Source organism: Podarcis liolepis (genome assembly GCF_965112155.1).
Source record: "Podarcis liolepis genome assembly, chromosome: 14".
NCBI classification, from domain to species: domain Eukaryota; kingdom Metazoa; phylum Chordata; class Lepidosauria; order Squamata; family Lacertidae; genus Podarcis; species Podarcis liolepis.
This window is the reverse complement of record NC_139569.1, coordinates 40687104-40706235: the sequence shown is the minus strand read 5'-3', so window position 1 is coordinate 40706235 and position 19132 is coordinate 40687104. Positions and strand designations below refer to the sequence as shown.

The window sequence follows — 19132 nt, the reverse complement described above, 5'->3', positions numbered from 1 at the left end:
GACAAAGCAAGGATGGGGAGATGGTGGCACAGCAGCTCCCATCATCCCTGGCTGTTGGCTATTTTGGCTGGGACTGAAGAGCACATCTGGAGGGTTGCATCTTCCCCATCCCTGCATTAGGGCATTTGTCTCCAAGAAGAGCATACCCTCCAACATTTTGCAGTCTAGACGCAATTGTTAACCCTGTTCCTTTCATTCTCAGTCCCATGTTCAACTCTTGGAACCATCTGCTCAAAGGCTCAGAGGACAGGTGATGGGAGATACCTTTGCCTTTGTTTCTGGAGAGCTGCTGTCCGTCAGAGTAGACATAACACAAACTGACCTTGAATAAGACAACTTCTTATGTACCACCCAACTCTGCACTGCCCCATATGATACATTGCGGAAGGTTCTTCTTCTGCTGAACACCACGTAAGACTTACTCTGCCCTCCCCAGTTTAAAGAAGCCAGGAGAGCCCTTGTTTCTTAGGTTAAACATATTGTTTGGGGGTGGGGAACATGATTTTGTCCTGCAATCTGCTGCCAACAGTTCAAAATGAGCCACTCCAGTGAAATGTGACATGCTAGGGTACACTAAACACACATTAAAGCACATAATGTGTGGCCCCCCCTCCAAGAATCCTGGAAACTTTAATTTGTTAAAAGTGCTGGGAATCATAACTCTGTGTAGGGTAAACAGCAGTTCCTAGGATTCTTTGGGGGGAAAGTAAGTTCTTTAAACATGCGCAGGCTTAAACGTTCATTCATGTATGCATGTTAAGAGACACAAGACCACAAGCCACCCCGCAATGAGATTTAATTTCTAGAGTTCCAGGGGAGATCACCAGACCCTTAGGAATGAAAACACCATGGTTCACACAAGACATGGCGATAGAAGCGGACTCACAGCCTCCCAGATGAGCAAATCAGTAGCCTTCTGGCTGCCCTGGCAAATGTTCCAAGATACTGGCAAATCACACCAGCAGAATTTTAAGAAGGTAAAAGGCCAAAGCAAGTTACTATCAGGAAAGCAACTTACCAGGGATAGAAACCAGGACACTGAAAGATAGGCCAGTGGATTGGAGGGGCAGGACTCACACCGGTGGCACTACATGTGATTTTTAATTTGCATTTTTCAAGAAAACTGGAATTTATACTGGTCTTCTACTAATTATGCCATCAGGCCTTTCTTCCAAATCCTAGGAATTATTATGTGTTACATCATTTCACAGCAGCTTAAGGTTCAAGCAGTGATGAGTGAAACCTGCCTTTGAAAACTGAACCATGAGAGATCCCAGGAACTGCACTACTAAGCATGGGTAGGCAAGCTAAGGTCCGGGGTCCGGATCCGGCCCAATTGTCTTCTCAATCCGGCCAGTGGACGGTCTGGGAATCAGTGTGTTTTTACATGAGTAGAATGTGTCCTTTTATTTAAAATGCATCTCTGGGTTATTTGTGGGGCATAGGAATTTGTTCTTTTTCCCCAAACTATAGTCCGGCCCCCCACAAGGTCTGAAAAAGTTTGCTGACCCCTGACTGATTGAGACTCCTCACCTCTGTTCCTATGGAACTGACTGAGCTTAATGAAAATACACAATTGGGCAAGTATCACCAGAACTGTCAGTGTCAGATTGGAGGGGAAGAGCTGTAAATTCTTCTGGACTGTCGTTATTTTGAATCACATTCCAGCAAATTCAGGTTGTGGAATTATACAGTGGTACCTCGGGTTAAGAACTTGATTCGTTCTGGAGCTCCGTTCTTAACCTGAAACTGTTCTTAACCTGAGGTACCACTTTAGCTAATGGGGCCTCCCGTTGCCGCCATGCTGCCGCCACACAATTTCTGTTCTCATCCTGAAGCAAAGTTCTTAACCCAAGGTACTATTTCTGGGTTAGCGGAGTCTGTAACCTGAAGCATCTGTAATCCGAGGTACCACTGTTGTTGATTGGCAAACCTTGGCCATCATTCTCCCCACCCCCATATCAGACTTTTTGTGATAAGGAAAGTGACAGGAAAAAGCATTGGACAGTGTGTTATAACACTTGCTTTGACCCAATGACATCTAATGTCCCCACAAACCATCAGAATGGATGCTTATTAAATAGCCAACATCAGCTAATCTCCCTTGCAAACAAAACAGGATGCTCAAGAGATAGGTCACCCGAAAAGCACCCCAAGTCTCCCAGGCATTTTGGGTGTGATTCCCCTCCCCATATTGAATCTAATGGCAGATTAGAGACAAAAATATATTCGGCATAAGCCTACATACTCTAATTTTGGAAAGTGCCTTGTTTTGCACATACACTCATCCATCTGCAAAACAATATTAAAAAGTCTTTAGAGACTCTTCTCACCTCTACAGGGACGCAGGTGCCAAAATTCCTTCTTCTGCTCAATTGTTAAGATTACAAGAGCCCTGACCTCCAGGCTGTGTGTGTAGCCTTCCCAACTGAGCAGTTCTGATCTTAGGCAGAACCTAAACCCAGAGAAATCGACACCTCCCTCTTCAATGCTGCTTTGAACCCCTTTTAGGTGTTTATGCCTAGCTAGAAAGTGTGCTTGCACTCTGATCATGCTTCTTGTTGACCTGGATGGAGGACGGAGAGGATACACAAGTGTCTGTAGAAACAAACCTACTCTACCCAAAGGTGAAATTCAAACTCATTGTTCCCTTCACTTTGCCTCTGGCCCTGCCCATCACGAGCATATGGACCCCAGAAGGTTGTCCATACAGGGATGTGGCCCTCGGGCTGATAGCTCAGTTGGTTAAAGCATGGAGTTGATAACACCAAGGTCGCAGGTTTGATCCCCATATGGGACAGCGGCATATTCCTGCATTGCAGGGGGCTGGACTAGATAATCCTCAGGGTCCCTTCTGTCTTTATGATTCTATGCATTTACCCAGGCTAAGTTGTTTAGGGAAGTTTTTAATGTTGGATGTTTTATCGTGTTTTTAATATTCTGTTGTGAGCCGCCCAAAGCGGCTGGGGAAACCCAGCCAGATGGGCAGGTTATAAATAATAAAATTATTATTATTATTCCTTCCAGTAGCACCTTAGAGACCAACTAAGATTGTTCTTGGTATGAGCTTTCTTTTTTTTTTTTTTTCAGGTAAATGTTTATTGATTTTCCAGAAATAGAAACAAAAGAAAAGAAAGAAAGAAATAAAGAATACAGAATAGAATTTCAAAACAAAAATTAAAAAATGTTAACACAGAATAGATACTCCATATATACATTAAAGTTTTTACATCTATCAAACTAACATAGTCATCTCTTTGTGGACTTCCTTCAACCCGCCCGTAAATCTTCCACAATAAAAATCAAAAGTACACATTTCCTATTATGTGTTGTCATTGGCTACTCTTTTACCTCTATTTTCCTTAGACAATACCTCTTTCTCCTTTACAGTGCTTCTCTAAATCCCCTTAACGTTATTTGCCCTTGACTAAGGTGTTCCAGATAATCTACGTATTTCCCCCAGTCCTTGACGAACTTTTGGTCTCTTAGGTGTCTAATCTTTCCCGTTAACCTGTCCAAGTCTGAGTAATCTAGTAGCTTCAATCTCCACTCCTCTATTGTTGGCATTTCCTTTTTTTTCCACCTTTGAGCAAGAACTATCCTTGCGGCTGCTGTTGCGTAGTACATAAATTTGTGGTCTTTCTTTTTAATTTCATTCCCTAATATTCCTAACAGAAAAATTTCGGATTTTTTAGTGAATGTATACTTCAAAATCTTTTTTAATTCAGTATAAACTTCTTCCCAGAATTCTCTCACTCTCCTGCACTCCCACCACATGTGGTAGAAGGCACCCTCCTTCTCCTCGCACTTCCAGCATTTATTGTCTACTTTGTACATTTTTGACAATTTCGCAGGTGTTATATACCATCTATGGAACATCTTCATGACGTTCTCCTTCACAGTTATACACGCCGTAAAATTCAGACCCTCCTTCCATAAATTCTCCCAATCTTCGAATTGTATAGCATGGCCCACATCGTTAGCCCATCGAATCATTACTGTCTTTACCTCTTCATCTGCCAAATTCCAATCCAACAACATTTTATACATTCTAGATATTATTTTCTCCTCGCCATTTATGATTTCCCTCTGAAATTTTGATTCTTTATCTGCATATCCTCTATCTTTGGCCTCTTTTCTAAACATTTCGCTGACTTGGCGATGGTGCAACCAGTCATACACATACCCCTTAATCTGTTCGTAGGGCTTTAATTTCCATTTCCCATTCTCTTTCATTAACAGTTGCTCATATGTTGCCCAGTCCCCACTCATGTTAATTTTCTTGACGCTCATCAATTCGAGGGGTGAAAGCCAGTGTGGGATCTTAGGTTCCAATATGTTCTTATACTTCTCCCATATTTCAATAAGTGGGCCTCTAAAAATATGATCTTCAAACCCCTTATGTATTTTCTTCTTGCCACACCACAAGTAGGCATGCCAACCGAACCTGTTATTAAAGCCTTCTAGATCAAGCAACTCCTTATTCTTTAACTTAACCCAGTCTTTTATCCAACAGAGGCATACTGCCTCATAGTATAGTCCCAGGTCCGGTAAGGCAAAGCCACCCCTTTCTTTCTTATCTGTTAACAGTTTGTATTTTATACGGGGTTTTTTACCCTGCCAAATAAATCTTGATAATACTCTCTGCCATTCTTTAAACACTCTACTCCCCTTAATTATGGGAATGCTCTGAAATAGAAATAGTACCCTCGGTAATACGTTCATCTTGATGGTATTGATCCTTCCCCAGAAGGACAATTTCAGTCTTCCCCATATTTCCAAATCTTTTTTTATTTCTCTCCATACCGGCTCATAATTGTTTTTATACAGATCTATATTTTTTGGCGTGAGCCAAATCCCCAGATATTTTATTTTCTTAACCACCTGTATCTGTGACTGTTCTTGGATTATTTCTATTGCTCTTTGATCTATATTCTTAGTCATCATCTTTGTTTTCCTTTTATTTAATTTAAAGCCTGCTATTTCTCCAAATTGATCTATTTCCTTTAGAATTTCCTCTATTGTAGTTATTGGGTCTTCCGTCATTATGACAAGATCATCCGCGAATGCTTTGGTCTTATAGGCGTGTTGTCCGATTGTCACTCCTTTAATTTTCTCATTCTGTCTAATTGAATTTAGAAGAACTTCCAATACCGTTATGAACAGCAACGGGGAGAGTGGACATCCCTGTCTTGTGCCCTTCTGTATCTTTATTTCCTCTGTTACAATATTATTTATAATCAGTTTAGCCCTTTGCTCTCTGTATATTGCGTTCACCCCATTATAGAAGTTCCTACCTACTTCCAGGTGTTCTAAGTTCTTCATCATAAAGTCCCATGCCACATTATCAAACGCTTTTTCGGCATCTACAAACATCATTATCGCCTGTTTGTCAATTCTCACCGATAGGAATTCAAGCATATTAATTATATTTCTTATATTGTCCCTCATATTCCTGCCTGGGAGAAACCCGGCCTGGTCCTTATGGATAGTTTTCACCAGTATAAGCTTCAGTCTTTTCGCTAGAATACCTGCGAATATTTTATAATCGGTATTTAGCAACGAAATTGGTCTATAATTTTTAACCTGGGTTGGGTCCGCATCTTGTTTCGGAATGAGGGTGATAAACGCCTCCTTCCAGGTCTCCGGGATTTCTCCTTTTCTTAAAACATTATTCATAATCTCCTTCAAAGGATTCAGAAGCACTGATTTCATCTCTTTGTAGTAACTTGCTGTGAATCCGTCGGGTCCCGGAGCCTTCCCTCTTTTTAAATCTTTAATTGCCTCCTCTATCTCTTCTATTTCTATTGGCTTGTTTAAACGTTGCTTTTCGTCGGTTGGGATTTTCTGCACCATTTTCTCTTTCAAAAATCTTTCTATCTTCCTTGAGTTGTTTCTATCTGTCTTTTTATAAAGGCTTCTATAATAGTTTAGAAACTCTTTCCTAATTCCTTTTGGGTCAGTAACCTCTTCTCCCTCTACTACAATTCTGTTTATTGTACTTTGTTCTTTTCTCTTCTTAATTTGCCACGCCAACCACTTTCCAGATTTGTTTGAAAATTCAAAACTCTTTTGTCTTAACTTTTTGATGTTCCACTCTATCTCTCTGTTTAATATCGCTGCAAATTGGGCTTGGAGAATTTTTATATTTTCTTTTATTTTCTGAGAGTTGGGTTTCCTAATTAATTTTTGTTCACTGTCCATAATCTGCCTTAAGATTTCCTCTTTTCCTTTCTCTCTGTTCCTATTTTTAATCGCATTCTGTTGGATAAAATATCCTCTTATCACAGCCTTGCTAGCATCCCAGACTGTATTAATATTTGTACCTTTGTCTCGATTATCCATAAAGTATTCTGTTAGCTTTTTATGTGCGTTATCTACAATTCTTTGATCATTGAAAAGATAATCTTTTAACCTCCATCTAAAAGTTCTTCTGTCGTAACTCTCCAATTCCCATTCTATCGGACTGTGGTCAGAGATCACTCTCGGTTTTATATCAATTTTTTTTACCCTGGGACATAGTTCATTTGATATCCAAACCTGATCAATCCGTGACATCGAATTGTGTGGCTCGGAGTGGAATGTATATTGCTTATCCAATGGGTGCCTGAGACGCCAAATATCCATCAGATTACAGTTTTTAACCATTGAGAAGAATGATTTTGGCAGCTTCCCTTCTTTACTTACTCCTTCCCTCAATCTATCCATTTCTATGGAGATTACACCATTCATATCTCCCATAAGAATGATTCTCTGATCCATATATTCTGTAATTTTCATTTCGAGGTGTTTATAAAATTCAGTCTTATTATTATTTGGTGCGTAAATCCCAATCACAATTAAACTCTCTCCTTGCCAATTGATCCGAACAGCAACCATCCTCCCCTCCTCATCTCTAAATATTTGTTTGGCTTCGATCTTATTTTTAATATACAGCACCACCCCTCTTTTCTTTTCTTTATCGGAAGACTCAAACTCTTTTCCCAGTCTTTTATTAATTAGCAATTTTTTATGCTTATTAGCCACATGCGTCTCTTGGAGGCAGATGATGTCCAGATTTTTCTTTTTCAAAAATTGTTCGATTTTGTTCCTCTTTTTTTTTTCATTTATTCCGTTAACATTCCAGCTCAAAAATTTTAACCCCATGTTGCCTGACATTCACTAAACTTTTCTCTTTTTCCTTTCTTTCCCCTCCTTCCTCCCTCTCTCCTTTTTTATTGGTTTTCTGTGTTTTCTTCCTCCCCTTCCTCCTCCTCCTCCTCCTCTGATCCGCTACCGTTCGTTTCTTGTTCGTCCTCTGTCCTCTTATTTCTGGGTGATCCTTCCTCTACTTCTCTTGCTCCACCCTCCTCCGTTCTTAATTCCTTATACTTCCTCAGGAATTTCCCGGTCTCTTCTGAGTTCAATAATCTATGTCTTTTCCCTTTATATTCAAATGATATTCCCTCAGGAAACTCCCATCTGAATTCAATTCTATTCCTTTTCAAGGTCTGTGCTAGTGGCTTATAAAAGTCTCTTCGTTTGAGTAGTCTAATTGGGACATCTTTGAAAATAATTATATAATTTCCCCCTATATTTAGTCTTTTTTCTCTGTTCTTTTGCAACACCTTATTTCGAAATTCTTTATCTCTAAATGTTATCAGACAGTCACCCGTAAATTTTTTGGGTTTTGATGTTTTAACACGCATTCTAAATGCGTTGTATACATTTCCAGTCATTTCTTCTACTGACACATCCATCCAAACTGCCAGTTCTCTTATCAATATTTCTTTTATATTCTCACCTTGTATCTCCGGGATGGCTCTCAGCCTAAGATTCGCCTCTCTCTGTCGGAGTTCATTCATCGCAATAACATCTTTTATCTCCTCTTGTGCTCTATTCAACTCCGACATTTCAGCTCTAATTCTTTCTTTATCCCGTTTAATATCCTTTAACTCCATTTTTGTCTTTTTCATCCCTTCCTCTACATTTTGCGTTCTTTTAAATATTTCTTTAATCTGGCCTTTGATTTCATTTACTGTTTCATCAATTTTTTTATCCATGTTTCCAATTTTGTTATCTACTTGTTCTAACTTCTGCTCTAAATTATTTTGACTCTGTTTTATTTCCACTAGCATTTTCATAATGTCTGTCCTGGGATCAGGTTCTTGTTTAGATCCCCTCCTTTCTCCGGGGGTCCCCCCATTCATACCTTTCTTTGCCGTATGCGACATCTTACACTCTTATTTTTCGTCTCCCCTTACTATACTTTATCTCCCCCCTCCCCAACTTCCTCTTTCACTTACAGCTTCGTATAAATATATTTTTTCCCGCTCAAATATTTATCAGTTATTAACACTCTCGAACGTTACCCTTTTCTGCCCAGAGCGGTTCCACCATCCAGTAAGCAGACAGTCTAGTATCTGTGAAGAGGGTGGGGTAAAAAGCAAAGTAAGAAGTCAAGTGGGGAAACTTGGGAGAGAGTCAGTAAGTCCGTTGATTTTAGTCTGTCCACTAGAGGTCGCCAAGTCTCTTCAAAGTATCACAGTTTTCAAGATGTCGCTATTCCCTGTTTTCAAGAACGTTCCGAGCGATCTGTCACTCCCATCTTCCCACCAGTTTTGGAGAGTCAAAGAGGAAGGGGAAAAAGGGGAGAAAGGGGAAGAGAAGGGGGAAAATATAGTTGTAGAAAGACCAAAGTATATATATGTGTCTCTCCTGCAGTGGGAGTGAATGTAAACGTCCCTTTCCTCAGTCCACCATACTCCGCAATCTGTAAGCAGCAATAGAGCCTTCTCTTCCGGTTCGCCTTCCCTTTATCTTACAAGTTCAAAACGCCGGAGAGGGGCTCTTTTCTTCTCTTTTCTTCTTTTTCCTCCTCCGTTTCCTCAAGGACTCTCAACAGCCACTATATATCTCTGGTCTCCTCCTTTCTCCCCCGGGCCTTTTGATATTTAGTCTCTAAGTAGAATTCGCTTGGTAAAGGGGGTAGAAAGGGAGAGAAACAAAGTATCCGCCAAGGCAACTCACTTTCACTTTTCGCAGCACTAGCGTCGCGCTGTGTTGAACAGATTTCGTTTCAGGCTGAACTCCGCTTATTTCATATTTCTCCTCCCGACTTCCTTGTTGATATTTTCGCAAATTTTTAAAGGTTCTTGGGTCGGAGTTTCTTTGTGCGAGAATGCAGCGCTTTCGCACCAAGCTCGGGGCTTCGCTAAATGGAGGTCGGCAATGGCTTCCCACGACCGCTGAGCAGCAACGCCGTACTCTTCGCTCCAAATTGGGGCTACCTGACGGCCAAAGCCGCTCGCTTTTCCGTCGCTACGGGAACCAGGTTCTCTGAACTCCCTTCAGAGACGTTTTTCGGGGGGCCTCCGCGCCCTGGGGCACCCCCAATCCTCCAAAATAGCCCGGGGTTTTCCCTCTCGGCAAAACCCCCGCTTGTAACGCGATCGCGCAGCACCGGAAGTCCTTCTGTTCTTGGTATGAGCTTTCGTGTGCATGCACACTTCTTCAGATACACACTTCAGATGCACATGAAAGCTCATACCAGTAACAAACTTAGTTGGTCTCTAAGGTGCTACTGGAAGGATTTTTTTTATTTTGTTTCGACTACAGCAGACCAACCCAGCTACCTACCTGTAACTATTATTATTATTGTGGAGGATAAGATGGGTGGCAGCTCTTTCCCACCCCTCATACCATCTGAGGCTGACACCTCACTCTGCCTAAATGCAGGGCTGCCGCTGTTGCCTGCGGAACTTTTAAATTCAAATGCTCATAATTTAATCTGGGGAAGGGCCATAGTTCCGCAGTAGAGTTCCTTCTTTGTGCACAGGAGATCCCAGGTTCAATCCTAGACCTGGGAGAGATCCCCTGACTAAAACACTGGAGAACTGCTGCCAGTCAGTGTAGGCCGTACTGAGCTAGATGGCCCAACAGCCTGACTTGAGTAGAAGGCAGCTTCTTATTGTTAATCAGCTGCAATTTGATGCATTTTTCAAAAAACCCAGCTTGACTATTCTGCCAGAATCCATATTGGGAAAGAGTTGAAAGCGAGTGTAGGCAGGAGGTGGGCAAGCAAGGCAGAGGTGGGGAGTGGAAAATGTGGTTCTCAAGAAACCACTGGTGCAGCAAAGGCTTTGCTCTGCCAGGAACTGAGAGAGAAGAAAACAGGGTATGCAAATACGAGCAGCTGGCCTACCAGGTGCAATTATTTGATGGGGAATTCCACCACCAAATGGTCCTATTTAGTATAAGGCAGCTTTCTGTGTTCCTATCTATGATAATTCCTTCTCAGTCTCCATTGCATCCTCTGCATATTATCCAGCGGGCGCTTTTTGAGATGGCCTGGTGTCTTGTTACGTGCTCTCTGAAGCCCGCGGTGAGGTGTTTGTGAGGCATTGTGAGAGACTCGGGCTCCGCTATTGCTGCAGTTGAATCTGGCAAGGTTTTCTGGGAGACTGGCTTGCCCACTTTTGTTGCATGAGTTTTGGCTGAGGAAGTGGACAAGGAGGTGCGTGGTCAGGTCCAAGCAGACATTTGTCTATGCAAAGCATGTGCTCCATCCCTCCCACATACAGCAGTTCCTCAGCACTATGCAGAGTTGTTTTAAAGATTACTGCAATGATATATGGGAAGAATGTGTTCGAAGTTCTTTTATGTATAGTTTTATTACCCCAAAATACAAAAGAGCATTGGGGAGGGGGGAGAAATACCAAAAAAGAAGGAAAATACTAGAATGACATCTAATAATTATGAAAGTAACAATAAATATATTACTTTTTTCTCACATAATTCATGCCTCTCCCAGGGAAACATTGATTTCTATCTGTGAAATCCCTAACTATTCCTTGACGCATTTGATCACCAAGCACCTGCCACTTTGCGTTTCCTGATACTCCTGCTTTTTTCACCTTCATTAGTTTAATTATCCCCAGATGCTACCACAACTTTCTAATCAGTTCTATTTAAGTTGGTTTTCTGCAGCATTAAATTCTAAGCATTTTTATGCTCCCAGAGCAGAGTGCTGCCTCAAAATTAACCTCTGATATAAGAGCCTGAGAACGAACATATTAAGGCGTCACTTTCTATCCCATCAACAGACTCTCGATCTTCTTCTTGGGGAGCACTCACTTTAAAGGAAAAATATATTGAGTTTTGTACGTTTCCTCTCTCTTCCTCCATAACACACACACAAACACATAAATGCAGAAAATCTGCCTCAAAAGCAGAATAGGCTAACGGAATTCACTATGATGCTATTGCCTTAAGTTACAGCCAAACTATAAACCAGGAAATATTCTCTCCAAACCTCTTGGTATCACCTTTCCCATTTACTTCTGCAACCACAAGGGAAGTTGGGCACCTTGATCAAGCTAGGAGGTCAATCCAGGAGCGGAAATATTCATTCAGAAATGGAGCTTCAGCAGGTTGCCCACCTGAATTGGTCCTCACATGCACACAATGATGATGCACCCAATATGCTTTTGTGTAGCCTATCCACACTTGTCAAACAGACAGATAACACTGTCAGCTCTGATCAGCAGCGAACACCTGTTTAGGGGCAGGGAATTCATGCCTAGCACCCCCTTCCCGCTGTAACAGGTGCTCAGTGCTATCAAAGCTGACAGTTTGGGCCAGCTGTTTGGCAAGGGAGCTCTCCCCCCATCATGGAAGGCATGCAGCGGATGGCAACCCATGAAGATCTCTGGATTGGGGCCAGCATGTTGCATGGAATCTATTTTCAACTCTGATTTTTTTCTTCTTTAAATCAGATGGGCAGGCTTTGCTCAGGATCTAACTATCCCCCATCAAGGGAAGAACCTATTGCTAGGTCAGGATTAGCTAATCTGGGCACTGTGTATCCTTCAAAGAAAAATCCCAGTGATGTGCATTTTGACTCGCTAGGAGGACTGCTTGGCTCTGCAAACACCTTTCTGAAATATGTGCAGTTTCCTTCTGTCTGATGGCAGGCAGTTCTGGAAGGTGCCATCTCTAGGTTTTGGAGGGTGTTTACTCATAGTGAGTCCTTTACTGCAGATGTGGCAAGCATTCTTCGGCCTGAGGACCACATTCCTTACCGGGCAACCTTTCAGGGGCCACATTTCAGTGGTGAATGGGGCCATTGCTAAAGTACACAAAGCAGAAAATGCAAACCTCTGTAGGCTAGTCAGCAGAATTCGGCCCAGTGGCATATCTTGTTGTCTTAACCTGATTTGTATTCTGAAGCCAAAACAGCACCAGCTGCCTTTATTGCACTACAATCTTTTCCCCTAAAAGCTGTTTCGAGTCTATTCCTGCTTCACAAAATAACGAAGAAATTGAATCTTCAAAGCTGCAGTCCTGTACCCATTTACCTGCAAGTAAGCCCCACTGAATTCAGAGACGCTCACTTCTGAGTAGACGTGTATAGGACTGCACTGTGAAATATTGACAGGACCAAAAAGGTCTGAGCTCAGCAGAGAGATCTAAAGCGAGACCTCAAAAATCCAAATCCAGACCTACTAAAAACTGAATCTTGCTCTGCTACAAATAAAATAAAGCAGAATGAAAGGAGGGCTAAGAACTAAAGTGAAAACATGTTCAAATGTGTGATAGTCCCAATAGCATTCAGTGGTTTTTGTGGCAATCACAGGGGGAGAGGAAGAGACAAAACAGCATCTTCTCGACAACAAAAAGGCTTGCAATGAGGTTGATGCTGCTTGGGAACACCGTGCAGGCATCCTCCCTCGTCAGCCCAAGCTTCCTGCTAAACTGATGGCAACACAGAGTTTTAAGGGACCCTGTGGATCATCTACGAACCCCCTGCAATGCAGGAATATGATATGTGGGTGTTCATTACTGACCTGCAGGGAGTGAACCACCTGACCCTTGGAATTCCTTCCAACTCTACAATTCTATGATTCTAAGGGGGCCCACTAGGAACAGAAAGGGAAAGGCTGTACCTTGGGTGGAAACTTCTGTATTGGATGCAGAAGGTCGCCAGTTCAATCCCTGACACCCCCCAGGTTGGGCTGGGAAAAGACTCCTGTCTGGAATTCTAAACAGCCACTGGCATTACGTGCAAACAATACTACTCAGCTCAATGAACCAGTGGTCCAACTCAGTAAGGCAGAGCTCTATGCTCGTGAATATGCCTGCTTTTTGTCGCTAGCTGGGGTCTGCAAGAACATAAGGGTTTGCAGAGCACATGGAAGGACATCACACATCAACATTTTGCTCAGCGCGTCGCAAGCTGTGCAGCCACCAACTGCATAACATGCCCAAGCTGTCCCGAGTGCATTTTATACGGAAAGATGGAATTTAACCCAACTGCATGGTAAACACAGGGATGACAATCCAAATCATTTGATCGTTAGATATTTGCCATGAAACTGACTTGAAAAAATAAAAATGGAAGCTTGTACAGTACATTTTTGACCATACAAGCATGCACAAGTGGGACAGTTGCTTTGGGGCATATGCTTTGTTTTGTAATTTTCATTTATTCTAGGCAGGATACTGGGAGATCTGAGCTGAGGGCTTCATCTTCTGGGTTAATGATAAAATGTTGGACATGCCAGTTCTCTGGCAGTCTGAGAAACACAGTGATTCTTAAGCTGTGGGTCCCGATCTGCTCCTAAGCAGGCTGCACAAACAGGATATTTCCCTTATTTCAATTCCAATTCCAATTCCAACCCTCTTACTCCCTCCTTCGTTTCATGTATAATACCATCCTTAAATGTTATTTAAATAGATAGGGTTCTAATCAGCCTTACTCATACTCAAAGTAGGTATGTCTACTTTCAATGGGCCTACTCAGAGTAAAACCTAGTTGCCTAATACCCATGTTATTTGCCCCCTGCCCCCCGCAAAAATGATAAAGAAAAATGTGGATTAGAAACATCCAAAGAGAGGAACATGCTGCGTTCCCTATTAAAATTGAAAATTAAATATAAACTTTCTCAGTACCAAGCATTTTACGCGATATTCCTGTTTAGTGTTATAAAGGGGGAAGGTAGGGCTCGCAAGGCAGGGATACAAGTGGGTCCAGTAAAGTCAATTTACAGCTTAGTTTCACTTCAAAATGTTTGAGAAGTCCTGGACTCATGAGTCATTTTCGAACAACATACGACCCCCTCTGCAATCTTCTTCCTTCCTCCCTTATGCTGGGTATAAGGAAACTGTGGCCCTACAGATGTTGTTGAGCTCCATCTCCCATTAGCCTTAGGCAGCATGGCCAATGGTCAGGGATGATGGGAATTGTAGTCCAAAACATCTAGGGGGCGCACAAGCTCCCCGTCCCTGCTTATGCCCCTCTTCCCAGGAAACCCTTTTAGCTATGGCTGAGTGACCAGTGGTTGTAGCGTTGTAGATTTGGGGATTTCCTTGGGTAACATGCCCTCTGCACTGGCACTCCTCCAAGTGGTTCCACATCCCTATCCACAAATTTATTCTCTTCTTCTGGGCCGAGCCCATACCACTATGCAGAAAAGAGGTCAAGTCAGATGACAGGCTGCTCTAGTCTGCACCAGGAACACCTTGTACTATGTCTTTAAAACAGCTACCTCAGAGCACTAGCTCATGGCTTAGGTCATCATGCATCTTGAGACTGTTTTCTCACATGACACGCCGTTTGTCACATTTCCATGCACATCTCAAATATAAAACTTACGTAAAATGTTCACACTATACCTTTAAAGCACATTCTTTCCTCCCCTCAAAGAAATTTGGGCACTGTTGTTGTTTTTTTACCATGCACAGAGTTGTAATTCCCAACAGCCCTTAAGAAGCTACCGTCCCCCAGTCTTTTCTGAAAGACAATGTGCTTTGCACATGCTGTGTAGTGTGTACGCAGCTGAGACATATGCATACCTGGTTTAAAAATAACTCCAGTCTGCTTCCCTACATGTGAATACACACAGCCCAAAGGGGAGATCTGAATTTCTTTTACCACCATATGAGAGAGGAAATGTCTTCAGCGTTGCATGGTTCTCTGCCTAGCTTTTCTGTTGCAATCCAACCCAGACCTTTAAGACGAGGTGGGTTATGTACTGGCACAGGATAAAAGCTAGCAAGTGAGCCATAAACCAGGAAATCCTGAAATCAAATATCACCAACTCACATCACAAAATGGTCTTAAAGAAGCTACACAGTGAGCCTCCGTCTTCACATCTGCAGCATGAGTATAATAATACTGGCATTTTGTTTTGTTTTGCACAACAGCTGCAAGGAATGGGATCGTTTTAACTATAGTGCTTTCAATGCTTTTTAGCACCCCACATAATTCCCAAGTTGGTCTTGCTTTTAAATTCTTAATAGCAGGTAATCTACCATGTCAAAAAGAGATATTTTGAGAAGCAACTTACTTGGACGGCGTATGAGATCCCAGTCTCCAAACTGGATTCACCCCTCTGCCTAAAGTCTTTTTCCTGTTTAGATATGAAAGCCGATTCCTCAGACCCAGACAAGAAACTGTCCTCTTGGATATTTGTTTTGGCCTTTGTTGGCCTGTCTGGGTTTCCCCGGGAATAAGAAGCAGTCAGGCAGCTGGTCAAATTGATTTCTGGCAAGGTTGGGCTGCTCGGGGCAGTTTGGCATTCTGTGAGCTTAATTCTTGGTACCTCCTTAGTCCGTAGGCAGAAGTTCTTGAAGCTTGGTAAGGTGGAAGGGTTGGCCAGCTTGATATTAGCCATCCGAGGGATCAAGGTGCACAGAGCGAGAGAGCTGTCCGGTGTCCCTATGGTGACATCTTCAATGGGCATGTTAGGCGTTGAGGAATGAGAAGACGAAGAGCCTTTAAGGTGCAAAGGACGGCTCTGCACATCTTCCTCCAGGGATGTGAGGGATTCATTTTTAAAACGACTGTACTTAGCCCTGTGAAGCATTCCTAGGTCTCTCAACAGTCCTACATATAGTATGTGTCCGCCGAGGCTGTGTGGAATGCGTTCTCTCATAGCCTTCAAAGTTCTGCAACTGGGTTCTCTTTCCCTCCCCCACCCTTCTCTAAATCGGCCGCCTTTTTATAAATAAGAGAAAGAAATATGGAATTAGGCAAACCAGAACTATTTTGAAAAGAAAGAAGAAAAGAGCAGATTTGGTTGTCACTGGTGTCCTCGTCAGGTTCCCAGGTGACTTCTTCCTTTTAATAAACTGAGCCTCGCTCTGTCTGGACATTGGGCTATTTGGAATTAAATCTGAATTAAATTTACACACTCACACATGCATGCATGCAGGTAAACCAGAGAAAACTACAACCGTTTATTCTGAAGAGCTCTGCAAGCATGCAAGCAAGCTCTGCTTTGACCTTTCACTACCATAGCCCCATTTTAGCAATAGTCAAACCCTGGCTGCAATTAATTTTATCTAAATATATTTAAAATAGAAAGGAAAACACTATTTCATATCAAAACAGCACAAGAGAGTTTAAATTTCTACCTTTCCTAGAACAGCAGAATTGAAAGGAGATTTTTCATTAGCATATTAATGCTGAATTTCTCTGTCGGGGGAAAAATGCGATTTTAAAAATTCTTAATTCACAGAAATGTAGGTGAGAAGATCCCATGTTAAATAATTCTGCAGATGAAACTCAGTTTCTCTCAGTAAAACCCTGGTAATTCTTGAAAAATCCTTTAGCACCACAATAAGCAAAATACTCCTCGTAGATTTATGATCCGGCACAATTGGACTTCAGATTCATCATCAGTCAGTGGAAATATTACAGTGAAGCATCTCCAGCAGTCTTCCGAGTCATCCGTAGGTTTTCCTCAGTAGCCAGGTCATGGTAGCTTATTTGTATGGAAGATTAAAAGAAAGAGAATGTTGCAGTTTTTATGAATGAAGTTTTCTGAATGAATTTCCCTGTGTGCAAGCGAAATAAATCTGTGAATGAAGCTGAGAATGGCTGTAACTGACTGACAGTCCCAGGGGTGTTTAATTTTCAGCCAATCAGGAGAAAGCTCAGTGACTCATGCACCATAAATACACTAAACTAGTAGCCATGCAAAATGTGACTTTTAGTGATGGGGGCAATTCTTAATGTTCTGGTAGGCAGTGAATGGATGAAGACATCAATAATTACGCTGCCAATGTGTGCAATTCATTTTTTTTCCTGTTGAGAAAAAACGTGCGTGTGTATGTGCTGTTATTTCTGCAGTGCAGCATAAGGAGGATAGTAGAGAAAGAAACAAGCAAACATCTTTTCCACCAGCGTTAGTTCATATGGTATAAAATTGGGAGGGGGGGTAGTGATGTACCACTCTTAGAAGCAGAGTTCCTTTTTGTTGACTCTCGGTTCAATATCTAATGACACTTCCTGTGCCTATCAAATTTACTCTGAAGACATGAGAAAAACTGCAAAGGACTGAACACAGACCGGAAGTGAGGCTGAGTCGGCAGTGCAATAAAGCACATTGCGTCCACCGAAATTGCTAGCAGTCTTAGCCATTAGTGAGGAACACACAACTGCATTAAGCAGTGGGGCTGACCCAGTGCTTTAATGCTTATTACAAAGGATGTGTATATTACACTTAAAAACAAGAATCTGAATTCTGTACTAGAGAGAAAAAGCTGAAATTAGCGGCCAAAATGCACACAAAAATTGTCAAAAACATATATTTACTTACTTAGCACACTTTTATTCTGTATCTGATAGAAATCTGATTTGGTGCAAGGCAGCCATTTGTCCATGTAGCTTTGTGTTGTCCACTTTGACTGGCAACAGATCTCCAAGTCTTTACAGGAACGAATACAGAACCAGCATGGGGTATGCAATGGGCATGTGTTGTTGTTGTTGTTATTTATTAAATTTCTTTACCGCCCTTCACCTGAGGTTCATAGAGCAATTTACAACATAAACACACAAAATACATAACATAATAAGGAACAAAAATGATATCCCCTCCCCAGTTTAAAAGGACATAGATTGTTTAATTAGCCATGATCACTTGCAGAGAGTTAAGCCCATGACAGCCTCTTTCCCACAAAGCACTTCTTCAGCCTCAAGTCAATACCATGGGAAAGCCTAACCAACACAAGCACTTGCTACCTATTGACAGTCAAACAAAACCCTTCAGTGTACATGTGGTGATGTTCAGAAATGTGGCTGATGAAAGCAGGGGTGATGTAGTGACCCAGGTTCAAACATCTACTTCCTGGGTGACCAAGTCACTTTCTCTTCATGTTTTCAGCTGTTAGTTTCGGGCAACATCCTGACTCTCAAGCCAGGAGCCTTCAGGATGCTAAGTAGCAAGACTGGGACGATATTACCTTCAACTGGACTCATTCAGTTGTAGGTGCCAGATATAGAGATCAAGCCTAACAGAAGAAAACCTAGACCTCATAGGAAGCAACAAGGAAACCAGAGTCTTCCCAGTGAGTCCAACCATTCTTAGCCTTTATATATATAGCTCCCCCAGTCCCTCAGCAGAGTTGCAGGACATTTAAAGGGATGACACTCTTACCTGAGGCCTGTAGTGCTTTTGCAGTGCCTCAGATTGCACCTTCTGCCTTCTTCCACTGGGACCTCTCACCTTTCCTTCGGACTACCTTGGGTGGTAGATGGCAAAGCTCACACCCTGGAAACTCCAAGTTACCTGTCCTGTGTTCAGGGCCCAATAAATCATCATCACCATCTCCTTAATGTGTTTATGGAGTGCCACCTAAAACACCAGCTGAGTCCAATTAAAAGGCTGAGATGAGAGGCCTCCCAGGCACTGAGTCATTTTTTTCTTAAAGGACCCAGGGCAGGAATCAGCAGTAGGCCCACACCAGGGCGTTGGGGCCCTGGCAGATGCCCAAAGATGTAGGGTGATGGTGCTAGCTGTGGTAGTTATGAAAATATAAAGTAATTATTGGTCCATTCGATACAACAGACCTCGAATGTGGTCAGGCCTCTTGTGCCCTCTTACAATCTCTGCCTCTGACCCTCTCTCTGCACCCTCCTTCATTCTTCTGTGTCCTGGACATGCCAATCAGTATGTCAAACGCAGACACACAACTCTGTCATTGCTTTGTGTGCACTAACGCACCATAAATAGATGTGGCAGAAGTGGCATACGTCCGACTGCCACTGGCTCTGTCTGCTGTGATGTCATGTCATGCTGGAGGATGCCAGTCTTGGCCTAGCACAAAGGGGGTGTCTTCAGGAACTGGATTCAAAAGTTTGAAAGTG

General features: G+C 42.3%; 2 protein-coding genes across 4 annotated transcripts in view; both read right to left on the bottom strand.

The window, feature by feature from the left end:
* The window catches only part of LOC310693470 (NAD(P) transhydrogenase, mitochondrial-like), a 963907-nt gene that overhangs the window by 575367 nt on the left and 369408 nt on the right, over window positions 1–19132 (bottom strand). The window lies entirely within an intron of this gene.
* SHC4 (SHC adaptor protein 4) overlaps window positions 1–19132 on the bottom strand; it is a 63177-nt gene that overhangs the window by 42256 nt on the left and 1789 nt on the right. Inside the window, exons 2-3 of one of the 3 annotated variants that reach the window (XM_083475776.1) lie at window positions 17810–18559; window positions 15330–17580 (exon numbers count right to left, since the gene is read on the bottom strand). In XM_083475776.1, the coding sequence (XP_083331902.1) occupies window positions 15330–15917 (588 nt within the window). In that variant the 5' untranslated portion in view covers window positions 15918–17580; window positions 17810–18559. Of the gene's footprint in view, window positions 1–15329; window positions 17581–17809; window positions 18560–19132 lie in introns of those variants that run through there. The other 2 variants (XM_083475778.1, XM_083475777.1) reach the window with 2 other exon arrangements.